Here is an 18,222-nt window from a genome sequence, read left to right on the forward strand (position 1 = left end):
ACTATATTATTGTACTATTATGTTTTTATATGTACTACTACTTTTTATGTACTGCTCATGAGACTATTAAATTTCTACTATTTATGCTGCTATTATAATTCTACTACTTATACTACTATTACGATTCTGTTACTTGAGCAACTTTTATACTATACAACTACTATAAGACTACGACATTTCTATTTATGCCACTAATTCTACAAGCTACAATTATAATTCTATTACTTATACCAGGGGTGGCCAAGCTCCTTGATAGTCCAAGCTATTTTTCAAAATTTGAAATGTTTCACGAGCCGCAATTTTGGATGGCGCAGTTTTCGATGAGTCATATCATTCTTAACTTGGACGGAAATGAAATTTGTTACAACGTTGCATTTAGTCTTTCATATTTGTCGTCAGTAATTTCAAAGACATTTTGAAACACATACGGAATGATAATAATTTTTTAAAATATAATAGCACAAAAATGAAAAGGGAACGTGGGTACATTTATCGAGAGCCACAAATAATCCTTCAAAGAGCCGCATGTGGCTCACGAGCCGCAGGTTGGCCACCCCTGACTTATACTAATATTATAAATCTACTAGCTATACCCTAATATACTCTTGAACCCATATCTCGAGTACATTATCCTAAATAACCGAACCAAGCGAAAAATAATTAAAAAATGTCAAACAAGCGACCGCCAGAGAGTTCCAGTATTAATTACCGGGCGATAATACCGTAGGGGGCGGTAGGTAAATATTTTCTGTCGGATGTTTGTCATTGAATAAATCATTGTCAGAGAATAATCGTTTGGAGAAAAGTACGGAGACACAATCGAGTGTCTGTGTGCAGCTATGAAAAGCAATTGTTCCATCGTCGTAACACGCATCGCGTTAACTGGAAGTTACGTAGTGTGGCTGGAACACGACGACGAATCAATTAACTCGGGACCCCTCTGTTTGAACAACAGAGACACGCTCAATTTTTCTTCTCGAAAACGGACAACGATGGAAGTTGAAAATGACAAAAAAGGGGGGGATAGAGAAGAAGCAGCGGTAAATCGTTTAAAACAATGGACACTGGAGGATATTAAACGGCCACTACCATCCTCTCGGTTTCCCTTTTATATCAAAGCGATACTCCGGAAAAAGGTAGAAAAGAAAGAGCGAACGGTATCCGAACTGCAGTGAAATTGTAACACGATGAATCGGTGGAAACGTTGCTTTTAACTCGCGCGGATAGCTGTGATTATTCGCTTCTCTTTTTTGTTGCTGGAATTTTAAACTCGTCTTCTATGGAGAAGTTTGTAAATGTGGGCCACGGTCAGATTTTAAAGTTGTACGAAGTATTGTGGTAGGTTAGGTTTAGTATTAAGTTAGGTCTAGTATTGTGTTAGATTAGAGTTAGTATTAAGGTAGGTTAAGTTTAATATTAAGTTAGGTTAGATTTAGTATGAGATGAAGTCCAGTGTTAGGTTGGGTCTAGTATTGTATTAAATTAGGGTTAGTATTAAGGTAGGTTAAGTTTAATATTAAGTTAGGTTAGATTTAGTATGAGATGAAGTCCAGTGTTAGGTTGGGTCTAGTATTGTATTAAATTAGGGTTAGTATTTAGGTAGGTTAAGTTTAATATTAAGTTAGGTACGGTTTAGTATGAGGTGAAGACCAGTGTTAGGTTGGGCCTAGTGTTGAATTAGATTAGGGTTAGTATTAAGGTAGGGTAAGTTTAATATTAAGTTAGATTAGGTTTAGTATGAGGTGAAGACCAGTGTTAGGTTGGGCCTAGTGTTGTATTAGATTAGGGTTAGTATTAAGGTAGGGTAAGTTTAATATTAAGTTAGGTACGGTTTAGTATGAGGTGAAGACCAGTGTTAGGTTGGGCCTAGTGTTGAATTAGATTAGGGTTAGTATTGAGGTAGGGTAAGTTTAATATTAAGTTAGATTAGGTTTAGTATGAGGTGAAGACCAGTGTTAGGTTGGGTCTAGTATTGTGTTAAATTAGGGTTAGTATTAAAGTAAGGTAAGTTTAGTATTAAGTTAAGTTAGGTTTAATATTGGGTTATGTTAAATATATTATTAGATTAAGTTTAGTATTATGTTAGATTAGGTTTAGTATTAAGTAAGATTAGGTTTAGTATTAGGTTAGATAATGTTAGGTATTAGCAAACCAATTTTTTTTTTAAAGTAGGGTATCGATGGTTGACACTTTTTGATGAAGAAAATCAATTTTCTGTTAAGAAATCAGATCTGCAGAAATATCTTTTTAGAGTGAAGTTTGAAAAGTTGTGCTCTCATCTGAAAGTTTCTATTTTTAGAAATATGTTATTCATGTAATTTCGTCACATTTTATTGCATGTTGTTTTTATTTGTAAATAAATAATATGATTTTTTGGGTCTAGAATTAATTAATGGTTCAGCTTTGAATTTATAAGAAATTCAATACGTTAATTTCCTACAATATAAAATTATTTGTATATCCTATTATTTACAAATTTATAATTTATATCAAATTAATATCATATATTAGCATGTAAATCACTACATGATTTTAAAGTCGCTTTATCACGTACTTTAATTTAAAAGTATGAACTATTATCATTGTGGGAATCTATAAAATTTAAAATTACGAGAAATATTAGTATATTTTGTTAAGATAAAATTGGACAACTATATCAGTAATAATAACAATGAAAATTAAAAGGATAACAGTCAGCAAATAATGATAAAAATAATATTACTGACACAGCAAATTGACACAAAAATGAAATGCAAATTTGTTGTGAGATGAGTATTTGTTATGGATGAGTATTTAAGGGTTGATATTAACCCACTAAAGATTATCTAGGTGTCCAACTAACGGAGCCACTGGACTAAAGTTTTGGATAGAGTGAAGCCTAAATTGTATACAACTATATTATCGGCAAGCACATTAGGCATCCTTAAAGAAAATGGCAATACATTGAAGGACGATCCGTATAAAATATTTGCTGGAGAAATTTATACGTATACTTTTCCCAATATGGAAATATTTTGTGCAATACAATACGTGATAATTTTTGAGTATTATAGATAATGTCATCGTCTTGTCTTTAACCCTTTTTATAGCAATAAAAGAACAATTTGGGGATTTGGATATTTAGAAATTTATGGATATGGAAATTTATGACTTTTGGGGTATAAAAATTTGATAGTGAGGAAATTTCGGAATTTAGAAATCTAAGAATATAGGAATCTAGGAATTTAGGAAATTCCTAGGTTTAATCTTTATTTAAATTTTGGGGATACAGGGATTTTCTAGGATTTAGTTTGGGAATGAGAAATTTGGGAATTTGGATATTTAGAAATTTAAGGGTATGGGAATTTGTGGATTTTGGGGTTTAGAAATTTTGAAATTTAGAAATCCAGATATGTGAGAATCTAGGAATTATGGAAGCTAGAAATTTGAGAAAGAAAAATTTAGAAATTTGGATATTTAGAAATCTAAGGATATGGGAATTTATGGATCTAGAATTTATGGACTAGAAATTTGGGAATTTAGAAATCTAAGAAAATAGTAATCTAAGGATTTAAAGAATAGAAATTTAAAAATTCGAATCTTTAAAAACCCAAAATATTGAAATCTATGCAAGAAAATTTAGAAATTTAAGGATGCAAAAATTTTAGAATTTATATATTTAGAAACCTAATTACTCCTTAATTTGGGGATTTAAGAATTTAGCACTTTCAGGATTTGTAAACTTACCCAATTACAGTTATGAACATACAAACTTGATTAATAACTTCAACTATCCAATAACTTGCAGGTAAATGTAAGAATGTAAGAATTTGTAATGTAAGAATCTGCAAACTTTATCAATTGTAACTTGAACAATGCAGAAACTTACAGGCAAGAATACCTAAAACTCAAGAAATTGTCAAGCTTACATAAAGTGTCATTCAAAGGAACCTCCGTACAGCGTACAGAGCGCCTTTCCCGCAGTTACAAACTCGCTGAAAATTCTGTTCGTATTTATTTTACGAAAAGGGGAGTAAGGGTCACGAGAAGATGGACGAAAGGCGTTCGCGCTTATCTAAACAAAGCGTGCACCCAAAGTGTTTATCGCAGGCAAGTTGCTTAGCTCGCTTATCCGTCCGTCTGTCCGTCAGTCGTCAAAGAAATGCAGCGAAACGAAAGGAATGCGTAGCTAGGCTCTCGTATGCGACACTCGTGTCCCAAGGACCATGGTCAGCTTACATTCGAAGGGAAGAAAAAAGAAACCCGAGGGAGGGATGGTTACAACCGCGGGCCAAGACAAAAGCTTCCCGGTCCGAAATATCCCGGTGCTTTTCTTCACCGTTGTCTACGACCCATGGAAAATTGCGAACATACTCGAAAAATGTGTTGCGTTTGTCCTTAGTGTCGATATTTATCTCGAAATATCCGAGAGGTTCGAGGAAGAGCAAAAAACGGTCGCATGACCGATTTTCTGACCTAATGGGATAACGACTGGCAAATGGCGGGAGATTCAAATGATTATTGGTTTCTGATGCGGAGTTTTGGGACTTTGAGATTTTGTGATTATGGGACTTTGGGATTTTGGAATTTTGGAATTTTCAACCATTTAAAATTTTGCAACTATGGAATTTTGACACTGTGGAGTTTTGAAACTTTGGAGCTTTGGAACTTTAGAATTTTTGAATTTTGAAACTCTGGACCTTTGAACCTTTTGGAATTTTGCAACTATGGACCTTTGAACCTTTTGGAATTTTGCAACTATGGACCTTTGAACCTTTTGGAATTTCGCAACTATGGAATTTTGACACTTTGGAATTTTGGAACTTTGGAGCTTTGAAACTTTAGAATTTTTGAATTTTGCAACTATGGACCTTTGAACCTTTTGGAATTTTGCAACTATGGACCTTTGAACCTTTTGGAATTTTGCAACTATGGACCTTTGAACCTTTTGGAATTTCGCAACTATGGAATTTTGACACTTTGGAATTTTGGAACTTTGGAGCTTTGAAACTTTAGAATTTTTGAATTTTGAAACTCTGGACCTTTGAACCTTTTGGAATTTTGCAACTATGGAATTTTGGAACTTTGGAGCTTTGAAAATTTAGAATTTTTGAATTTTGAAATTCTGGACCTTTGAACCTTTTGGAATTCTAGAACTTTGAAGCTTTTGCAATTCTGGAATATTGAAAATTTGGAAGTTTGAAATTTCTGAATTCTGAAGATTTGGAATTTCGGGATTCTGGAGATTTGGATTCTTGGAATTTTGCAATAATCCTTTGTGAAACGATATATTACACATGGTTAGATTCAACTCTCATTACATTATGTTTAATTAAAAAATTTTTGGAAACAACCACAGCCAAAATAAAAAAAAAAAGATATTTACTCTATTATGTGTATACTTGACTTTATAAGATTTTAATTACTATTGACTATTGTATATCAAAAAAAAAAAAAAAAATCGACCATACTGTACTCCGTTTAATCGTGTGAAAATTACGTGGTTTTTCAGAACAAATTACTTAATACTACGCAGCGGTTGACCAATTAAAATACATTACTGGTAACGAGCCGAATGAGATGCATAAGTTACGCATGCTCAATTGATAATGACGTTTACACGTATGCGTGTGCACGAATGTGTTCTTCATGTGCTGTAGCACATCCGCGTAGTGCGCGTGACTCCTGCACATCTAATAATTTAAGGAACTTATGAAACATAGTTAGCCATCGTGCTTCCCACGTGGCAGTCGATGTTCAATTTCATTTTGATTACTATTTCGCGGTTACTTCGAATTTAACGCTGTTCTATTAATAAAATGCAACCTTCGTAATCTTAATCCGTACAATGCATGGTCCATTTTTTAAATAACCACATTAATTTTTATTAACTTTAATAAAAATTAAGATTTCGTTTCTAAAAATTCATTAAAATGAGCTTTTAATCTTTTGTTGCATTGTGTTGTAAATTTGTTACATAAAATAATAAACATAAATGAACTGCACATTTTATTACTATTATTAAAATTATTGAAAAATTCTAACCATAATTATTAAAATTATTAAAGAATTCTAATCACAATTTTTTATTAATATTGTTGATTTGCAATATAATATTTATTATTTTTTTTTTCTAAAATAAGTTTGTAATATAGAAGAAATTTTAGTTATTATTTTATTATTATTATTACTTTGGTGAGTAGGGAATGTAAAGCGAAATTTTACCATTCATATTTATTTATATTTAGATTTCAAATTTAACCTAACTTGATACGTAATTCTATCATTTAAATTTATTTATTCTTATTTATATTATAAATATAACCAAACGTAGTTACGAACAAAAGTAATTATATATGTATAATAATATTGTGTAATAGCTTATGTTAGGTTAGGTTTCATCACCTACAATTTGTTAAGTTAAGTGAGGTAAGGTTATTAAAATAACTTAGATTATGTTATTCGAATTAAAATGAATTATTGTTAGGTTAGCCTATATTATATTATCAGATTAGATTAGAGAAGACTACGTTAGGTTAGATTACATTATTCAAATCTTTTAGGTTAGTTTACATTACGTCAGTTGTCATTATTCAAGTCATTAGATTATATTGTGTTTATAATTATAGCATTACGTTTGGTTAGGTTACTTTAGATTAATTCTAGTCACGTTTGGTTAGTTTATGTTAAAATCTGTTAGATTAAATGTCATAATTCAAATCTACTAAATTAAGCTATGTTAGGTTAAATTTTATCATTAAAATTCTGTTAAAGTTCTGCTTAAATTACTAGATTAGGTTTGGTTTTGTTAGGTTAGATTACTGAAGGTTAGGTTTTATCATTTAAGTTTACTTATTCTTATTTATACTTTCAGTATAATGTAAAAACTTTAAACAAGAATAACCAGATCTATATGATAAAATTACGGGTTACATTTCACTCCTGTCATTTATTAAGCAGTATCTTAACAATATAGACGATGTATGCAATTATCGATATCATTTTTATATTATTAATATTTATCTATATCATTAGTAACAGCAGTTCTACCCTAAATCTTCCACATCAGAGATTAAAAAGAAAAAAAATATAAATTCCAACTGTTATAATAAAAATATAAACTGCTATAAATATTTAAAAATGAATATCACTCTCATAAAGAATAAACAAGAAAATATGAATATCCAACTTATATGATTCTTCAACTGCAAATCTTATTAAAACAAACAATATTTTTCCTCCGTAGTTACCATATGCCACTAAAAAATAGTGCTGCTATTTCTAACAACCATCGCGCATTCCCACTTCCAATGCATTCAATTTACTAATTAATCTTTTGTTTGCCTAAGCAAAAAACGTAGAAAAAAAGCGATAAGTCGAATTGTTCATTCGAACCTTGTATCCGGTGTTTACGCTGGACCAAGCGAGGGTGTTTCGTCGAGGAATATTCGTGGATCAAGGAAGCTGTAGTTGTTTCCCTCCTGATAGCAGCATCGTCATCCCTTCTCACTTCGTGTGTATGTACGTGGATGCGTGTATCCGCGCACTTACCGGGGTTTAAGCACACTACCTCTCACTTTTCTCGCACTTTCCACAACCACAAGACATCATGACAACCGACGGACACACCAACACCCGACGACGCGTACAGTACTCGATTCCAGTTATATACAAGCCGGAATAAACTAGCAACGTAACGGATAAATCGCAAAAGCTCGTTGAACGATCTCGCGAGAGAACATCTCTCGTTGCTGTATCCGCGCGAAGGGTGAAACCATGGAAGCCGGGTACGAAGGCGCGTTTCTATTCGCCGATACCGAAACGGGTGGTTGATCGTTTTTTAGGTTACGTTGTTCGTGCACTTCCCGTTCGAGACGCTTTTCACGAATTCTGTCTGTCGCGAACGCTAGCCAGCACTATTGTTTCCCTGCGAAGGGTATCGGCTCGGTGTGCGATATGCTGCAGCCTGTAGAGTTCTGAGCATGCGAAATGTCGCCTGCCACCCCCTGCCCGTTGGTCACGTGGTTGGCCGACTCGTTCCCCGTCTTCTTCCCTCGTTCGTTCCCCTTCTCTGTTCCCCTATTTCGTCTCCCTTTTACCGACGGTGCTCTTGCTGGTTGTCCCGTTTTATCCATCGGACGCGCACAGGTCGCTCGTTAATTAGAACGAGAGGGGGCTAATGGCAGCTCGCTCGGCCACTCGAATGTCGGACAAAGAGGAAAGACGACAAAGGACGAGTACAGAAGTGAACAGAGGAGAGAGATACACAGCCGAGTTACCCCCTCGTTCGAATAATTGTCACCTCCTGTCATCGTTCGTTTTTATGAATCGCACTCGACTGACAGCTTGAGAAGGAATTTTTTTGTTTGTTTGTCCTGGAAAATAAAAGACCTCGGCTTTGAATAATGACCGAAAAAAGGATTGGGATCTTGATAACCGCGAAAGAACGCGTCGAGGAGTTACGGAATTAGCGTGACCAAAGGGCTGCTCGTTTAACCTGTTAACTGAAGACGAATTAACTTGTTCGAGTGGAAAACGTGTGGAACTTAGTAATGCAATTACTGAAAGATTTTTATCGCTGGTAATATTATTACGTTTGTATTCGTACATAGGTGTATACTTCGTACTATGGTAAATCATTTTAGTAAACTGCAGATGTGTATACATTTTTATTATGTTTGTTCAATTCTACGAGTTATTTTCTTTTTATTTGTTTCTAAATGTATCCCATAAATTCTATTTCCGAATTTTTGAAGTTAATATATAATTCGTTATTAATGTATACAACATCTTTCGGCATATAATATACACTTTAAAATCAAAAATAAAATAGAAGAAAATTTAAAAAATTAATTTTGTGTCTCCATAAAAGTCAATGTACATTTTAAAAAGCATCTTAAATTCTTTAATTTAAAATAAAAAGACTCGTCATTTCACCAGTTTGGTAATTTTAATATTAACTCTGACCTTGAATATAAAGACATTATTTTATTATTACACAGCATAGGGTGTCAAAATAATAACGAACTTAATTTTCTTTTTCAGATATTCTATAAATATTACAGAAGTAATGAAAAATGATGCGAAAATATCTTTTCCAGTATTTCAATAGTTAATGAAAAAAGGGGCATGAGTTACAATTCCTGATTTAACCGTTTCAGTGTTCTAAGCTCAAATTATATTTTCTTATCACATTTGTCCAAATTACACAAGTCATTATAATCTTATAAAATAAATTATTGTTTTATTTATACAGGAAACTGATTTGTGTTCATGAAAGAGTGTTATTAAGAATGATCTAATGAATTATACAGAAAAAATTTAATCTGATCACGGATCTTTACACAGGAGAAATTGTTATTATATTGTTGGCCACTGGTGGTGACTTCGTTCATATTGTCTGCCGGTGTTCACGATAATTCCCACATTTAACGTCTCTTTTTCGTACGGGACAGGTTTTCGAATAAACGTGCTGGGCGATGTGATGCGACAACGATCGTCCACGTTGTCGTTTTGCATCGCGATCCTGCGTGCTACGTGTGTGTTTTTCCCCCTTTGTTTTATAATCGGAGATAGAGAATTCTTGACGGGAGGTCCAGGCAACCCTACGTCATACTTGCTCGCTTCTTGGAACGGGAATGTGCCTACTATCTTTTTTCCTCTCTTTATCGATTATAGCGTGATAAAAGTGGCGCGAGATGCTTGTCCCATCTGTCATTGAGCGTTAAAATACAAGTTTCTCCTGAATATAAGATGGACGATTCATCTTCATGTTCGACGGTAATGTGTCGAAAATTCTCTCTAAATGAACTGATCTTTGTCACAGTATTTTGTTTTTAATCTTTCATTGGAAATTATTTGATTACATTTTGTAGGTAAATTGGATCATTTATGTCATTTTTGTGATTTAAATTTATTATGGGACACCTGTTAAAGTCACCGGTATGTTATGAAACCGTTGATTGTATGAAATATTTTATAAAAATTCAGAGGAATGTCAAATGTCGCCCTAGATTGCCTACGAAGGGTCAATTATACTGATACGCTGAAAATATTTTCGCGAAGTGTAAGGTTACTGGTAATGAAAGTATCCCGCGAGAAGCTAATATTATTTTTGACTATGATAATCAGGCTAAGGAGAGACAGGGGTAGCAACCTAATTTCGCACCACCTGCACTTACACTCGTGCATTTTATACCAACTAAGTGGGATTCTCAAATTTCCGCTGGCTAATGTTACCATGAAATTTTTCAAAATGCAAAGGCTCTTTAAATTATGATGTAAATATGTACGAAAATGTAACCTTTAATTTGACACCATCTTTATGGAATTTTGTATGCAAATATCCTTAGGAAAATAAGGGGTCTTCAATACATTTCAAAATACAATATTCAGTTACAAATATTATCTTCTTTAATTTTAATTTATATTTGCTTCATTTAAAGTTTTATATCATAATTATAACATTACATATAAATATTTTTTTGAAATTAAACTGAAGGTCAATATATGTATAATTCTTTTTTCACTAATTTAACATTTGATACAAATAATAACTAATGTGGTATAAATATTATTTTTTAGTCTATTACTCATTCAGAAAAATTAAATTAAAGATTTTTATTACAATATTTTGTTAAGTACTACCTTCACTCTTAACTGTCGATACAAATATAGAATTCTATTTAATTTTCAATTCTACATCGTATTTATGTTACATGCAATTACCGTAATGTAGCCATAGTGTAAATCAGTGTAGAATTTTTAATGCATAACATACCTTTTAGACCACGTTATATGATACTTAGTACAAATATTGAATTACATTTAATTTAATTTCCAATTTAACACAATACATAGTGCATACGTTTTCCACCCCCATATGAACATGTCATTATTCTTAAATTAATTTTTAATTTAGCCGAATATTGCTAATATCGTGGTATTGTACATATAAATATTTGCAAAATAAAAAGAAGTTTTGAATACACGATAATCTTCTCACTCTATTATATAATATTTAATACGTGAAATTTTTCTTAATTTATTTTTTAATTAAACGCCATATTTATGGAATTATGTATGTAAATATTCTTGCGAAGGCAAATGGAGAATATTTGATACACAATGCTTTTTTCATTTGATTATACAATGCTGTTTTTCAAAAATTATATATAAAATTTTTTATTAAGAGCGGATTCGCAAAAATAAATTTTTAATATATTACCAAAAGCAAAACAAATATATCAATAGTTGCTTTATAAATTTCAATACATTCCATAAATTTCAACATGCTTTTATTTACAGTTCTATTCGATTCTTGAATACAATAAATCAAAAAAGACTTAGAAGACTGACTAAGTGTTAACTATACGACATACTTGCCATTTCAAAAATTCGATTTCAAGTGACCAAAAGTCACGATTCCTTCGCTAGCAAAATAATCAAGGTAAATAATTATTCTCGAATTGGGAGTCGAAGAAAGAACGAAATAAAACGCGAGATGAAGAAGAATGTGCTAAAACGCGAGACAGAAGAGAATGTGCCGCGATAGCTTTATTATCTCTTTCACATCCCTGATACGTAATATGTATTTCGTATCAAAGTGCACACGGTAGCAAATGCGATTATGCGAATTCGTTTCCTCGTGGATGTCGTAGTTCGCATTTATTCGTCGTAGGAAACGTCGAGTATGCGTTTCGGGCATGTTTATGTACCTGTCGAACCGATAAGCAAGCACATCCGAAATACAAAAGCGATCTCGATCGACGACTCGTCAAGAAACGACAAAGGAGATTACTATTTTTACATAATGACGGATAAGTGCACGAGGGTCGGATAAGGGTGCCTAATCTGACCGTAGTTTTACGCTACAGCGGACGCGAAGAATTTTTCCCAAATTTCAGGCAAATAAAAAGCATGTTATTCCGTGGAGATCCTTCGGGAGCTTTCAAAACATATTTTTAGCTGCTCGGGTTCCTTTTATTCTAAGTTTGTGTTGATAAGTTATGGTTTTGTGTACAACCTGGTGCAATGTTATTTGACTAAGAATTAATGTAACCAGAAGAAAATTATTGTAATTGTTTAGGTTATATTAAATTAATGACATAATAACATTTATATAAAAACCAAACATAAGGTCTCTAAAGCCATTTTAGAATTTCGAATACTAGAGTACTATGTTTCCAAGGTACCTCCATTGCGAATGAAATTCAGCTCCGATTTTCCTAAATCATTATAAATACCTGTACATCACAAAATGGTGCATCGCAGTGTTGGATGACTAAGCATGTAATCTTATCTCAGTTAAATGTTTGCAATACCAAATCATCCTAGCAGTAGCCACAAACTCCAAAAAGATATTACACACGTTAATCATAAGTCATCCCCCGCTAGAATAAGTACTTCCTGAGGACAAGTGAGAGAGTTCTTAACCAAGTCGTGGTTTTACATCATTATTCAGAACTATAATTAGTTAAGTTTCCGAGTGATCTAACATAGTATTTAATAAACCTTTCATCCACGAAAGCGACCAATCTCTTCACCAGCATCCCAACAAAAGAATGGCAAACGTGTCGATAATGATCGAGTCGCGGTAGCTCTTTAAAAAAGGTCCACGTAAGCATCGTGTCACGATGGCCCACGGGTACAAATTCAATATACTCCGCGGGGAGTGTTATGGGAGCGAAATGGATGTCGTCGAGTTTCCCAAGAGTCGTTCGACGGAGATCGAAGGTAATAAAGGGAGGCACGTGAAGGAGACATGGCGTCGACATCCTGTGGGTTGGTCGAGGCAGTCGATTTGCCTCGCCAGAGAAAAAGGAGGCGGAATGGGGGTTACCCTTATGATATAATGGCACCGTGACGCTATATACGCTCGCAGAGCAACCCTTCTGTTCTGTACAGATAAATACGACAGCGTGCAAGTAACCATGCTCCTCTCGAAGTATGCGGGATGCTTGCGGTCTGTCTCTCTGCTCTAACGTACAAATGGTGTGTTCCACGTAACGTACGTACGCGACCGACCACCCAAGGGTGCACACACGAACGGTCTAGGAAAAAGTGCACGGGGCATAGTATTTGCCTTGTCAAAGCCCAGGTATGTACATACACCTTTTAATGCCCAAACGACACATTTTCGCCGCATACTGGAAAGTCGACCGTCGGTACTGAATGCATGGGGTAAAGTCGACTAATATGGAAACCTTGAGTATCAGGCTCACGGAAAAATTAAATTGCAGAATATAAGATGCTTTTCTTAACAAAACAGAAGAACGAAGCGGTATAATTTATGTTTCATTACTTATTTATTTAGTGTTGTACTTTGTTTTAATTTTTGAACTGCTTATCAAACATCTGTAAGTTTAGTGTTAAATTATAATCCCCGACGCAGAATGCTTTTATTAAAATTTTATATACGGTTCCTGCAAACAAAAACACAAAAAAGTATAATTCTTACTAAATGTATAATTCTTTGTTAGAAAAAATGTATAATAATTTTAATATGTGACAACTTAATCAGTAACAATTCAAGACACACGCATCACTTTCTCATGCAATTTACACCTACGACTACAATATTAAAAATTGAACAAAATACCAAAATTGTTGAAAATTGCAAAAGTTATTAAAAATACGTTTCGGTCAAATTTCATCGGCGACAAAGTGCCATTAACCTTAAGGACAAGAGGAAGGAAAAAAGAAGTGAAAGCGCTTTCTTTTTCCGGTAAAAAGGTGGCCTTTTGTTTTCTGTCGAACCGTATATATCCTCACGGTAAGATCCTGTTAAAATAAGTGCACACACGTGTAGAGATCCTGCGGGTGAGTTGAGTCCAGGCCGAGTAAGCGAGATATCTCTCTCCTTTTTGTGTATGTGTGTGTGGGGGTGGGGGTCGCGTACAAACACATCCAGAATATTCGTCCTGGTAGGTATGTACGAACGTATGTCAGCTTATATGGGGTGTACGAATCGAAAATGTTACGTCTATTGCCGACATTATTTAGTACCTTCGGAATACGAAACATTTATGATTATACAATTCAAATCTTGGCGTTAGGGACCGCAAAACGCATTGTGTAAGGTAGCGAACATCTTTGCTAAGAAAAGTGGTGATGTAAGGGAAAAACCTACCACTTAATAGGTTCGTTATGGATTAAGTCACATAATATTAGAGATATTAATATCTTTTAATTTATGATTACCGAAGACCTTTTAATTTGCTGTTCTTTCTGTTTGATCACTTGAGTTGAATTCACTGCTTGGTTTAATATAATTCAATAGCTAGGTGAGGGGTTTGCTAAATGAAACGTAAATTGCTTAATTTTTTAATTATGAATTTACACAATTTTTAAATTGAAAAATTGAGAAGTTGAGATTAAGCAATTTGTCAAGTATTAAGCAAGCAATTGTCAAGTTTTAAAATTGACAAATTAAAAAAGTTTCAAGTTTTCAAATTGAGAAATTAAAGAATTGAACAATTTCTAATTTACATACTTTCAAACTAAGAAATTAAAAACCTTCTTAAGTTAAAAATCTTGTAATGTATAAGTTTTAAAATTTCTTATCTTTTGAATGAAGAAATCGAAAAACTCGCCCTCCAAAATTAAATAAAAATAGTGGGAGGCTCCATCCCTTGCGCTTGTACGTTGTACCTGGACCTTAAAACCCAAATACACTTATGAATACCTTTCCAACATAAATACTTCATACGTTATTTAATTATTATTACTTCATGCATAATTATAGTATACGTGTATTCGTGTTGTGAATCCGTGTTGCATTATCGTCACGTTTGATCAATGGATTAGCAGAGGTGGAATAAATTTAAATTGCAGTTTTTAATTAACAGGCGGGTGCATAAATCATGAAGAGATAGCAAGCTAATTTTCGGACACCCTGTGTGTATGTAACGCAGGCGCAGGCAGCTGTCACCTTACACCCATGGAGGAGGCATGGGCTGCGGCGGCCATTCTCAACTTATCTCTAGGATCTTTGTAAACATGTCGTGAAATCCGAGTATTCAAGCAGTGGCGTAGATCGTGAGGTGGAAGGACCCGTCGGAGTCTTCTCGAAGTAAGAATTAAAATCTCCGGCGAGCGCAGTTGAGACTGCAACATTGCGTGTACATGGTTTCCCTGGCAACCAGGACCATGGTGGCAACGTCACTAAATGGAGCACATCTTTGTTCCGTGCTAATAAAAGGACCTCGGAAGGTGCCACCATCTTCTTTACCCTCTTCCTTGTCTCTTAGTCTTCCTGCTTAGGGCATTCATCCTCCTGTTACTGCGTATTGCTATAAAAATACTCGCGATGCCGCGATAACTTGATAATGGTTTATTTATAAGCTGGTTCCAGAAAATATATTCTTAGATACGCGTCTGCCTCATCTATGATTCTTAATCAACGATAATTGCATCTGTGAAATAATTTTATTTTGTTAAAGATATTATATAATTAGAAAATTAAGAATTGACTAAACTCTACATTAGACAGTTTGGAATCGAAATCTTAGGCGGGTTAATTATAATCCAGACTTACGAAATTATTCAGTGGCAGCTCAAGTAAAGTTAAATGTATCAATTTTTAAACAAAAGGGTCTCGTTACAAATTGGTATTCATATTCGTTTAATAAAATATGGCAGAGTATAAAATTAAATTGTCGTCGCAATAGTCGACTATTCCAGTGTTTCAACTTTAAATACTCATGGAGTTCTTGTAATTTATACTTGAATATTTATGAGTATGCTTAAGTACATTTTTAGATTTTGTTAGTCGATTAAACTGACTAATGTGGCTCAATATAACTTCTAAATACGTAAATAAATTTCAATATATTTATTATTACGTGACGTTTCGAGACTGTTGAAGGCTTCGAACTCAAGACTTGCCAGACAAGAACCGCAGCAACGTGAAACATAATACAAGTTGCACCAGCCAGTCCTAAGCTCAGCCATGCGAAGCAGCCAGCGGCTAAGGAACGCGACGTACGAATCAGATTACATCTTGCGTTGGCTGCTTATCTTTATTCTTCACCTTACCTCGCTTCAATTCACTTCATTTCGCTTCAGTGACAACCCTTCGATCGGCATCTTATAACCGGCTCGTGATACATATTCGTCCTTGACAACCGCTTTCAAACGCTTTAAATGATCAAAAACTACACTTTCACTAATAGAGCCCCGCTGAAAAAGACACATGCCACATCTATGCCGAATTATAGTTTTTTATACCATCAATTTGTCAAAAATCCATAATTTTCATGTAAATTTACAGTACCGTGACATGTATCCTTTTTCTACTTCAATTTTGAATTTAGTTGAGCACCTTAAAAGTATCTGCTTGCAGAGAACAATGGCAACTTTGTATTTCATTGTGGAATATCAAATGTTAACTACGTTCTAGCATCAAACATGAAAGAAATATTCACAAGTTTAATATCTTTCTTTGTTCTTAGAAAACCGTGGTATAGCAGGGGTAAAAGATAAATGGAAATGATTTTATTTTATGAATAATTTAAAAAAATTTTATTCCTTACCATACAAGCTTATCTTTACGGTTTTATCCTGTTTTAAATTTAAAATTCTTGTACTAAATATTAAATATTCCTTAAAATTAATTAACATTTACTCATTGTCAGTTCCGCTTGTTTGTAAGAAGACTGGTGCTTGGGCACCTTGTGCAACCTGTATTAATTGAGGTTGAGCTTGTATCGGAGCAGTTTGAATTATGATTGGTTGATTGCTTCCTCCTTGTACTTGCATACGGATCATTTGAAGTTGTTGAGGTGTTAATTGTATCTGAAATTATACAAAAATTTTCATATATGAATGATTAAGTTCGTGAATAAATTAATAACAAATTTACTATTAATTACTATAAATAATTTACATACAGGTATTTGTTGAATTTCTCCACTAGGTGTTACAATTTGTTGTACAATTTGTATTCCTCCAGTTTGTGTAGTGGGTGTTTGTTGAGCCTGCTGCAACTGTATAATTTGTTGTCCTGATGACTGTTGTGGACTCTGCACTGTTACAGTCTGTGTTGTACTTGCACTAGTAGTTTCCTACCATCAATATATAGAATGAACAAATATAATAACTCTAATGAAGTAGAATATTATTATATAAAAGTAGAAAATATACCTGTTCTACAGGACTACCAATATTAATTGTTTGTATCTGTCCAGTGGAAGGCTGTACAATTTGTATAGGTTGCGTAGTTGTATTACTATTTTGTACACTTTGATTAGCAGACGCTTGTTGCTGCGCCAATTGGAAATAGTAATGTACTTGATCAGAGTTGATAGAAGTACGTACAGTATTTTCAGTTTGTGCTTTACTCTGTTTTAATTCATCTCTAGGCACTATATCAATGAGAAAATCAAACTGATCATACTTGGTTATTGCCATTGCTATATCATTCCGTTGAAGTGTTCGTCTTTTATTATCTTCCGTATGAACCCATGCCCTCAGGGTCAATTCATGTATAAAAATTTCTGCAGCTTTAGAAAACAACATGGGAGCTTCCGCACTTATCATTTTTACATCACCATCTAATTTCATTATTTTTTTTATCCTAGCCAATGGTAATGACTGTGTTTTCAAGTCCATCTATAAATTTTAAAGTTATTTTAATAATTATAAAATAGGTTTCACATTCACTTTTTTACTTACAGTAGTAATTTTTTTAATTTCTTCTGTAACTTTTGGCCAGAACTGTGCCAAAGCTTGTTGAGCTTCGGAACTACCAGGTGATGCAATTTGTAAATCTCCATTGGAATCACCTTCAACTTCACTATCTTGATTACTGGATAATCAATAATGTTAATAATAAATGCTTGGTCAACTATGGTAAACTCAAAGATACATAACCTAATAATTTAGAAATAAATATTATTACTTACGCGTTTACAAAGAATACCGACATTTTTTACAACTAACGTTTCATATAATACAAAGCGAGTTTTTTCAAATTCTGAAAATCATCTTGCCAATTATAAATAACACCAAATAAAGTGTAAATATTTTAGTTTAGTTTATAAGAGCGATTCACAACAAAATTGTTGTTTGCACCAGCAACAACCAGCAAATACACTACCATGATTATAATCAATTTTATTTTACTTTAAGGTTTAGTGTATTCACGGTAGATGGCAGAAATAGACAGGTTTACATTTTGTTCTGGACGAATATTCCTGAAACTTTTGCTAATTATTTTTTGTAATTATCATAAGTATTGAT

The 18,222-nt window shown here is 33.6% G+C and overlaps 2 protein-coding genes across 7 annotated transcripts in view; both read right to left on the bottom strand.

The window, feature by feature from the left end:
- eya (eya transcriptional coactivator and phosphatase 2) overlaps nucleotides 1-7,949 on the bottom strand; it is a 31,861-nt gene extending 23,912 nt beyond the window's left edge. For 3 of the 6 annotated variants that reach the window (XM_076542166.1, XM_076542168.1, XM_076542163.1), the window contains exon 1: nucleotides 7,375-7,949. The gene's annotated coding sequence lies outside the window, so the exon portion shown is untranslated. The remainder of the gene's footprint in view (nucleotides 1-7,374) is intronic. The other 3 variants (XM_076542165.1, XM_076542169.1, XM_076542164.1) reach the window with 1 other exon arrangement.
- An 8,525-nt stretch (nucleotides 7,950-16,474) lies between these two features.
- On the bottom strand, nucleotides 16,475-18,061 carry Nf-YC (nuclear factor Y-box C). Its single transcript, XM_003705727.3, has 5 exons — nucleotides 17,886-18,061; nucleotides 17,656-17,788; nucleotides 17,125-17,592; nucleotides 16,872-17,045; nucleotides 16,475-16,776 (listed from the first exon to the last, which is right to left on the bottom strand). The coding sequence occupies exons 1-5, from the start codon at nucleotides 17,906-17,908 to the stop codon at nucleotides 16,603-16,605; spliced, it is 972 nt and encodes a 323-aa protein (XP_003705775.1). The 5' UTR covers nucleotides 17,909-18,061; the 3' UTR covers nucleotides 16,475-16,602.
- Nucleotides 18,062-18,222: the final 161 nt, after the last annotated feature.

Source organism: Megachile rotundata, chromosome 2 (assembly GCF_050947335.1).
Source record: "Megachile rotundata isolate GNS110a chromosome 2, iyMegRotu1, whole genome shotgun sequence".
Taxonomy (NCBI): Eukaryota; Metazoa; Arthropoda; class Insecta; order Hymenoptera; family Megachilidae; genus Megachile; species Megachile rotundata.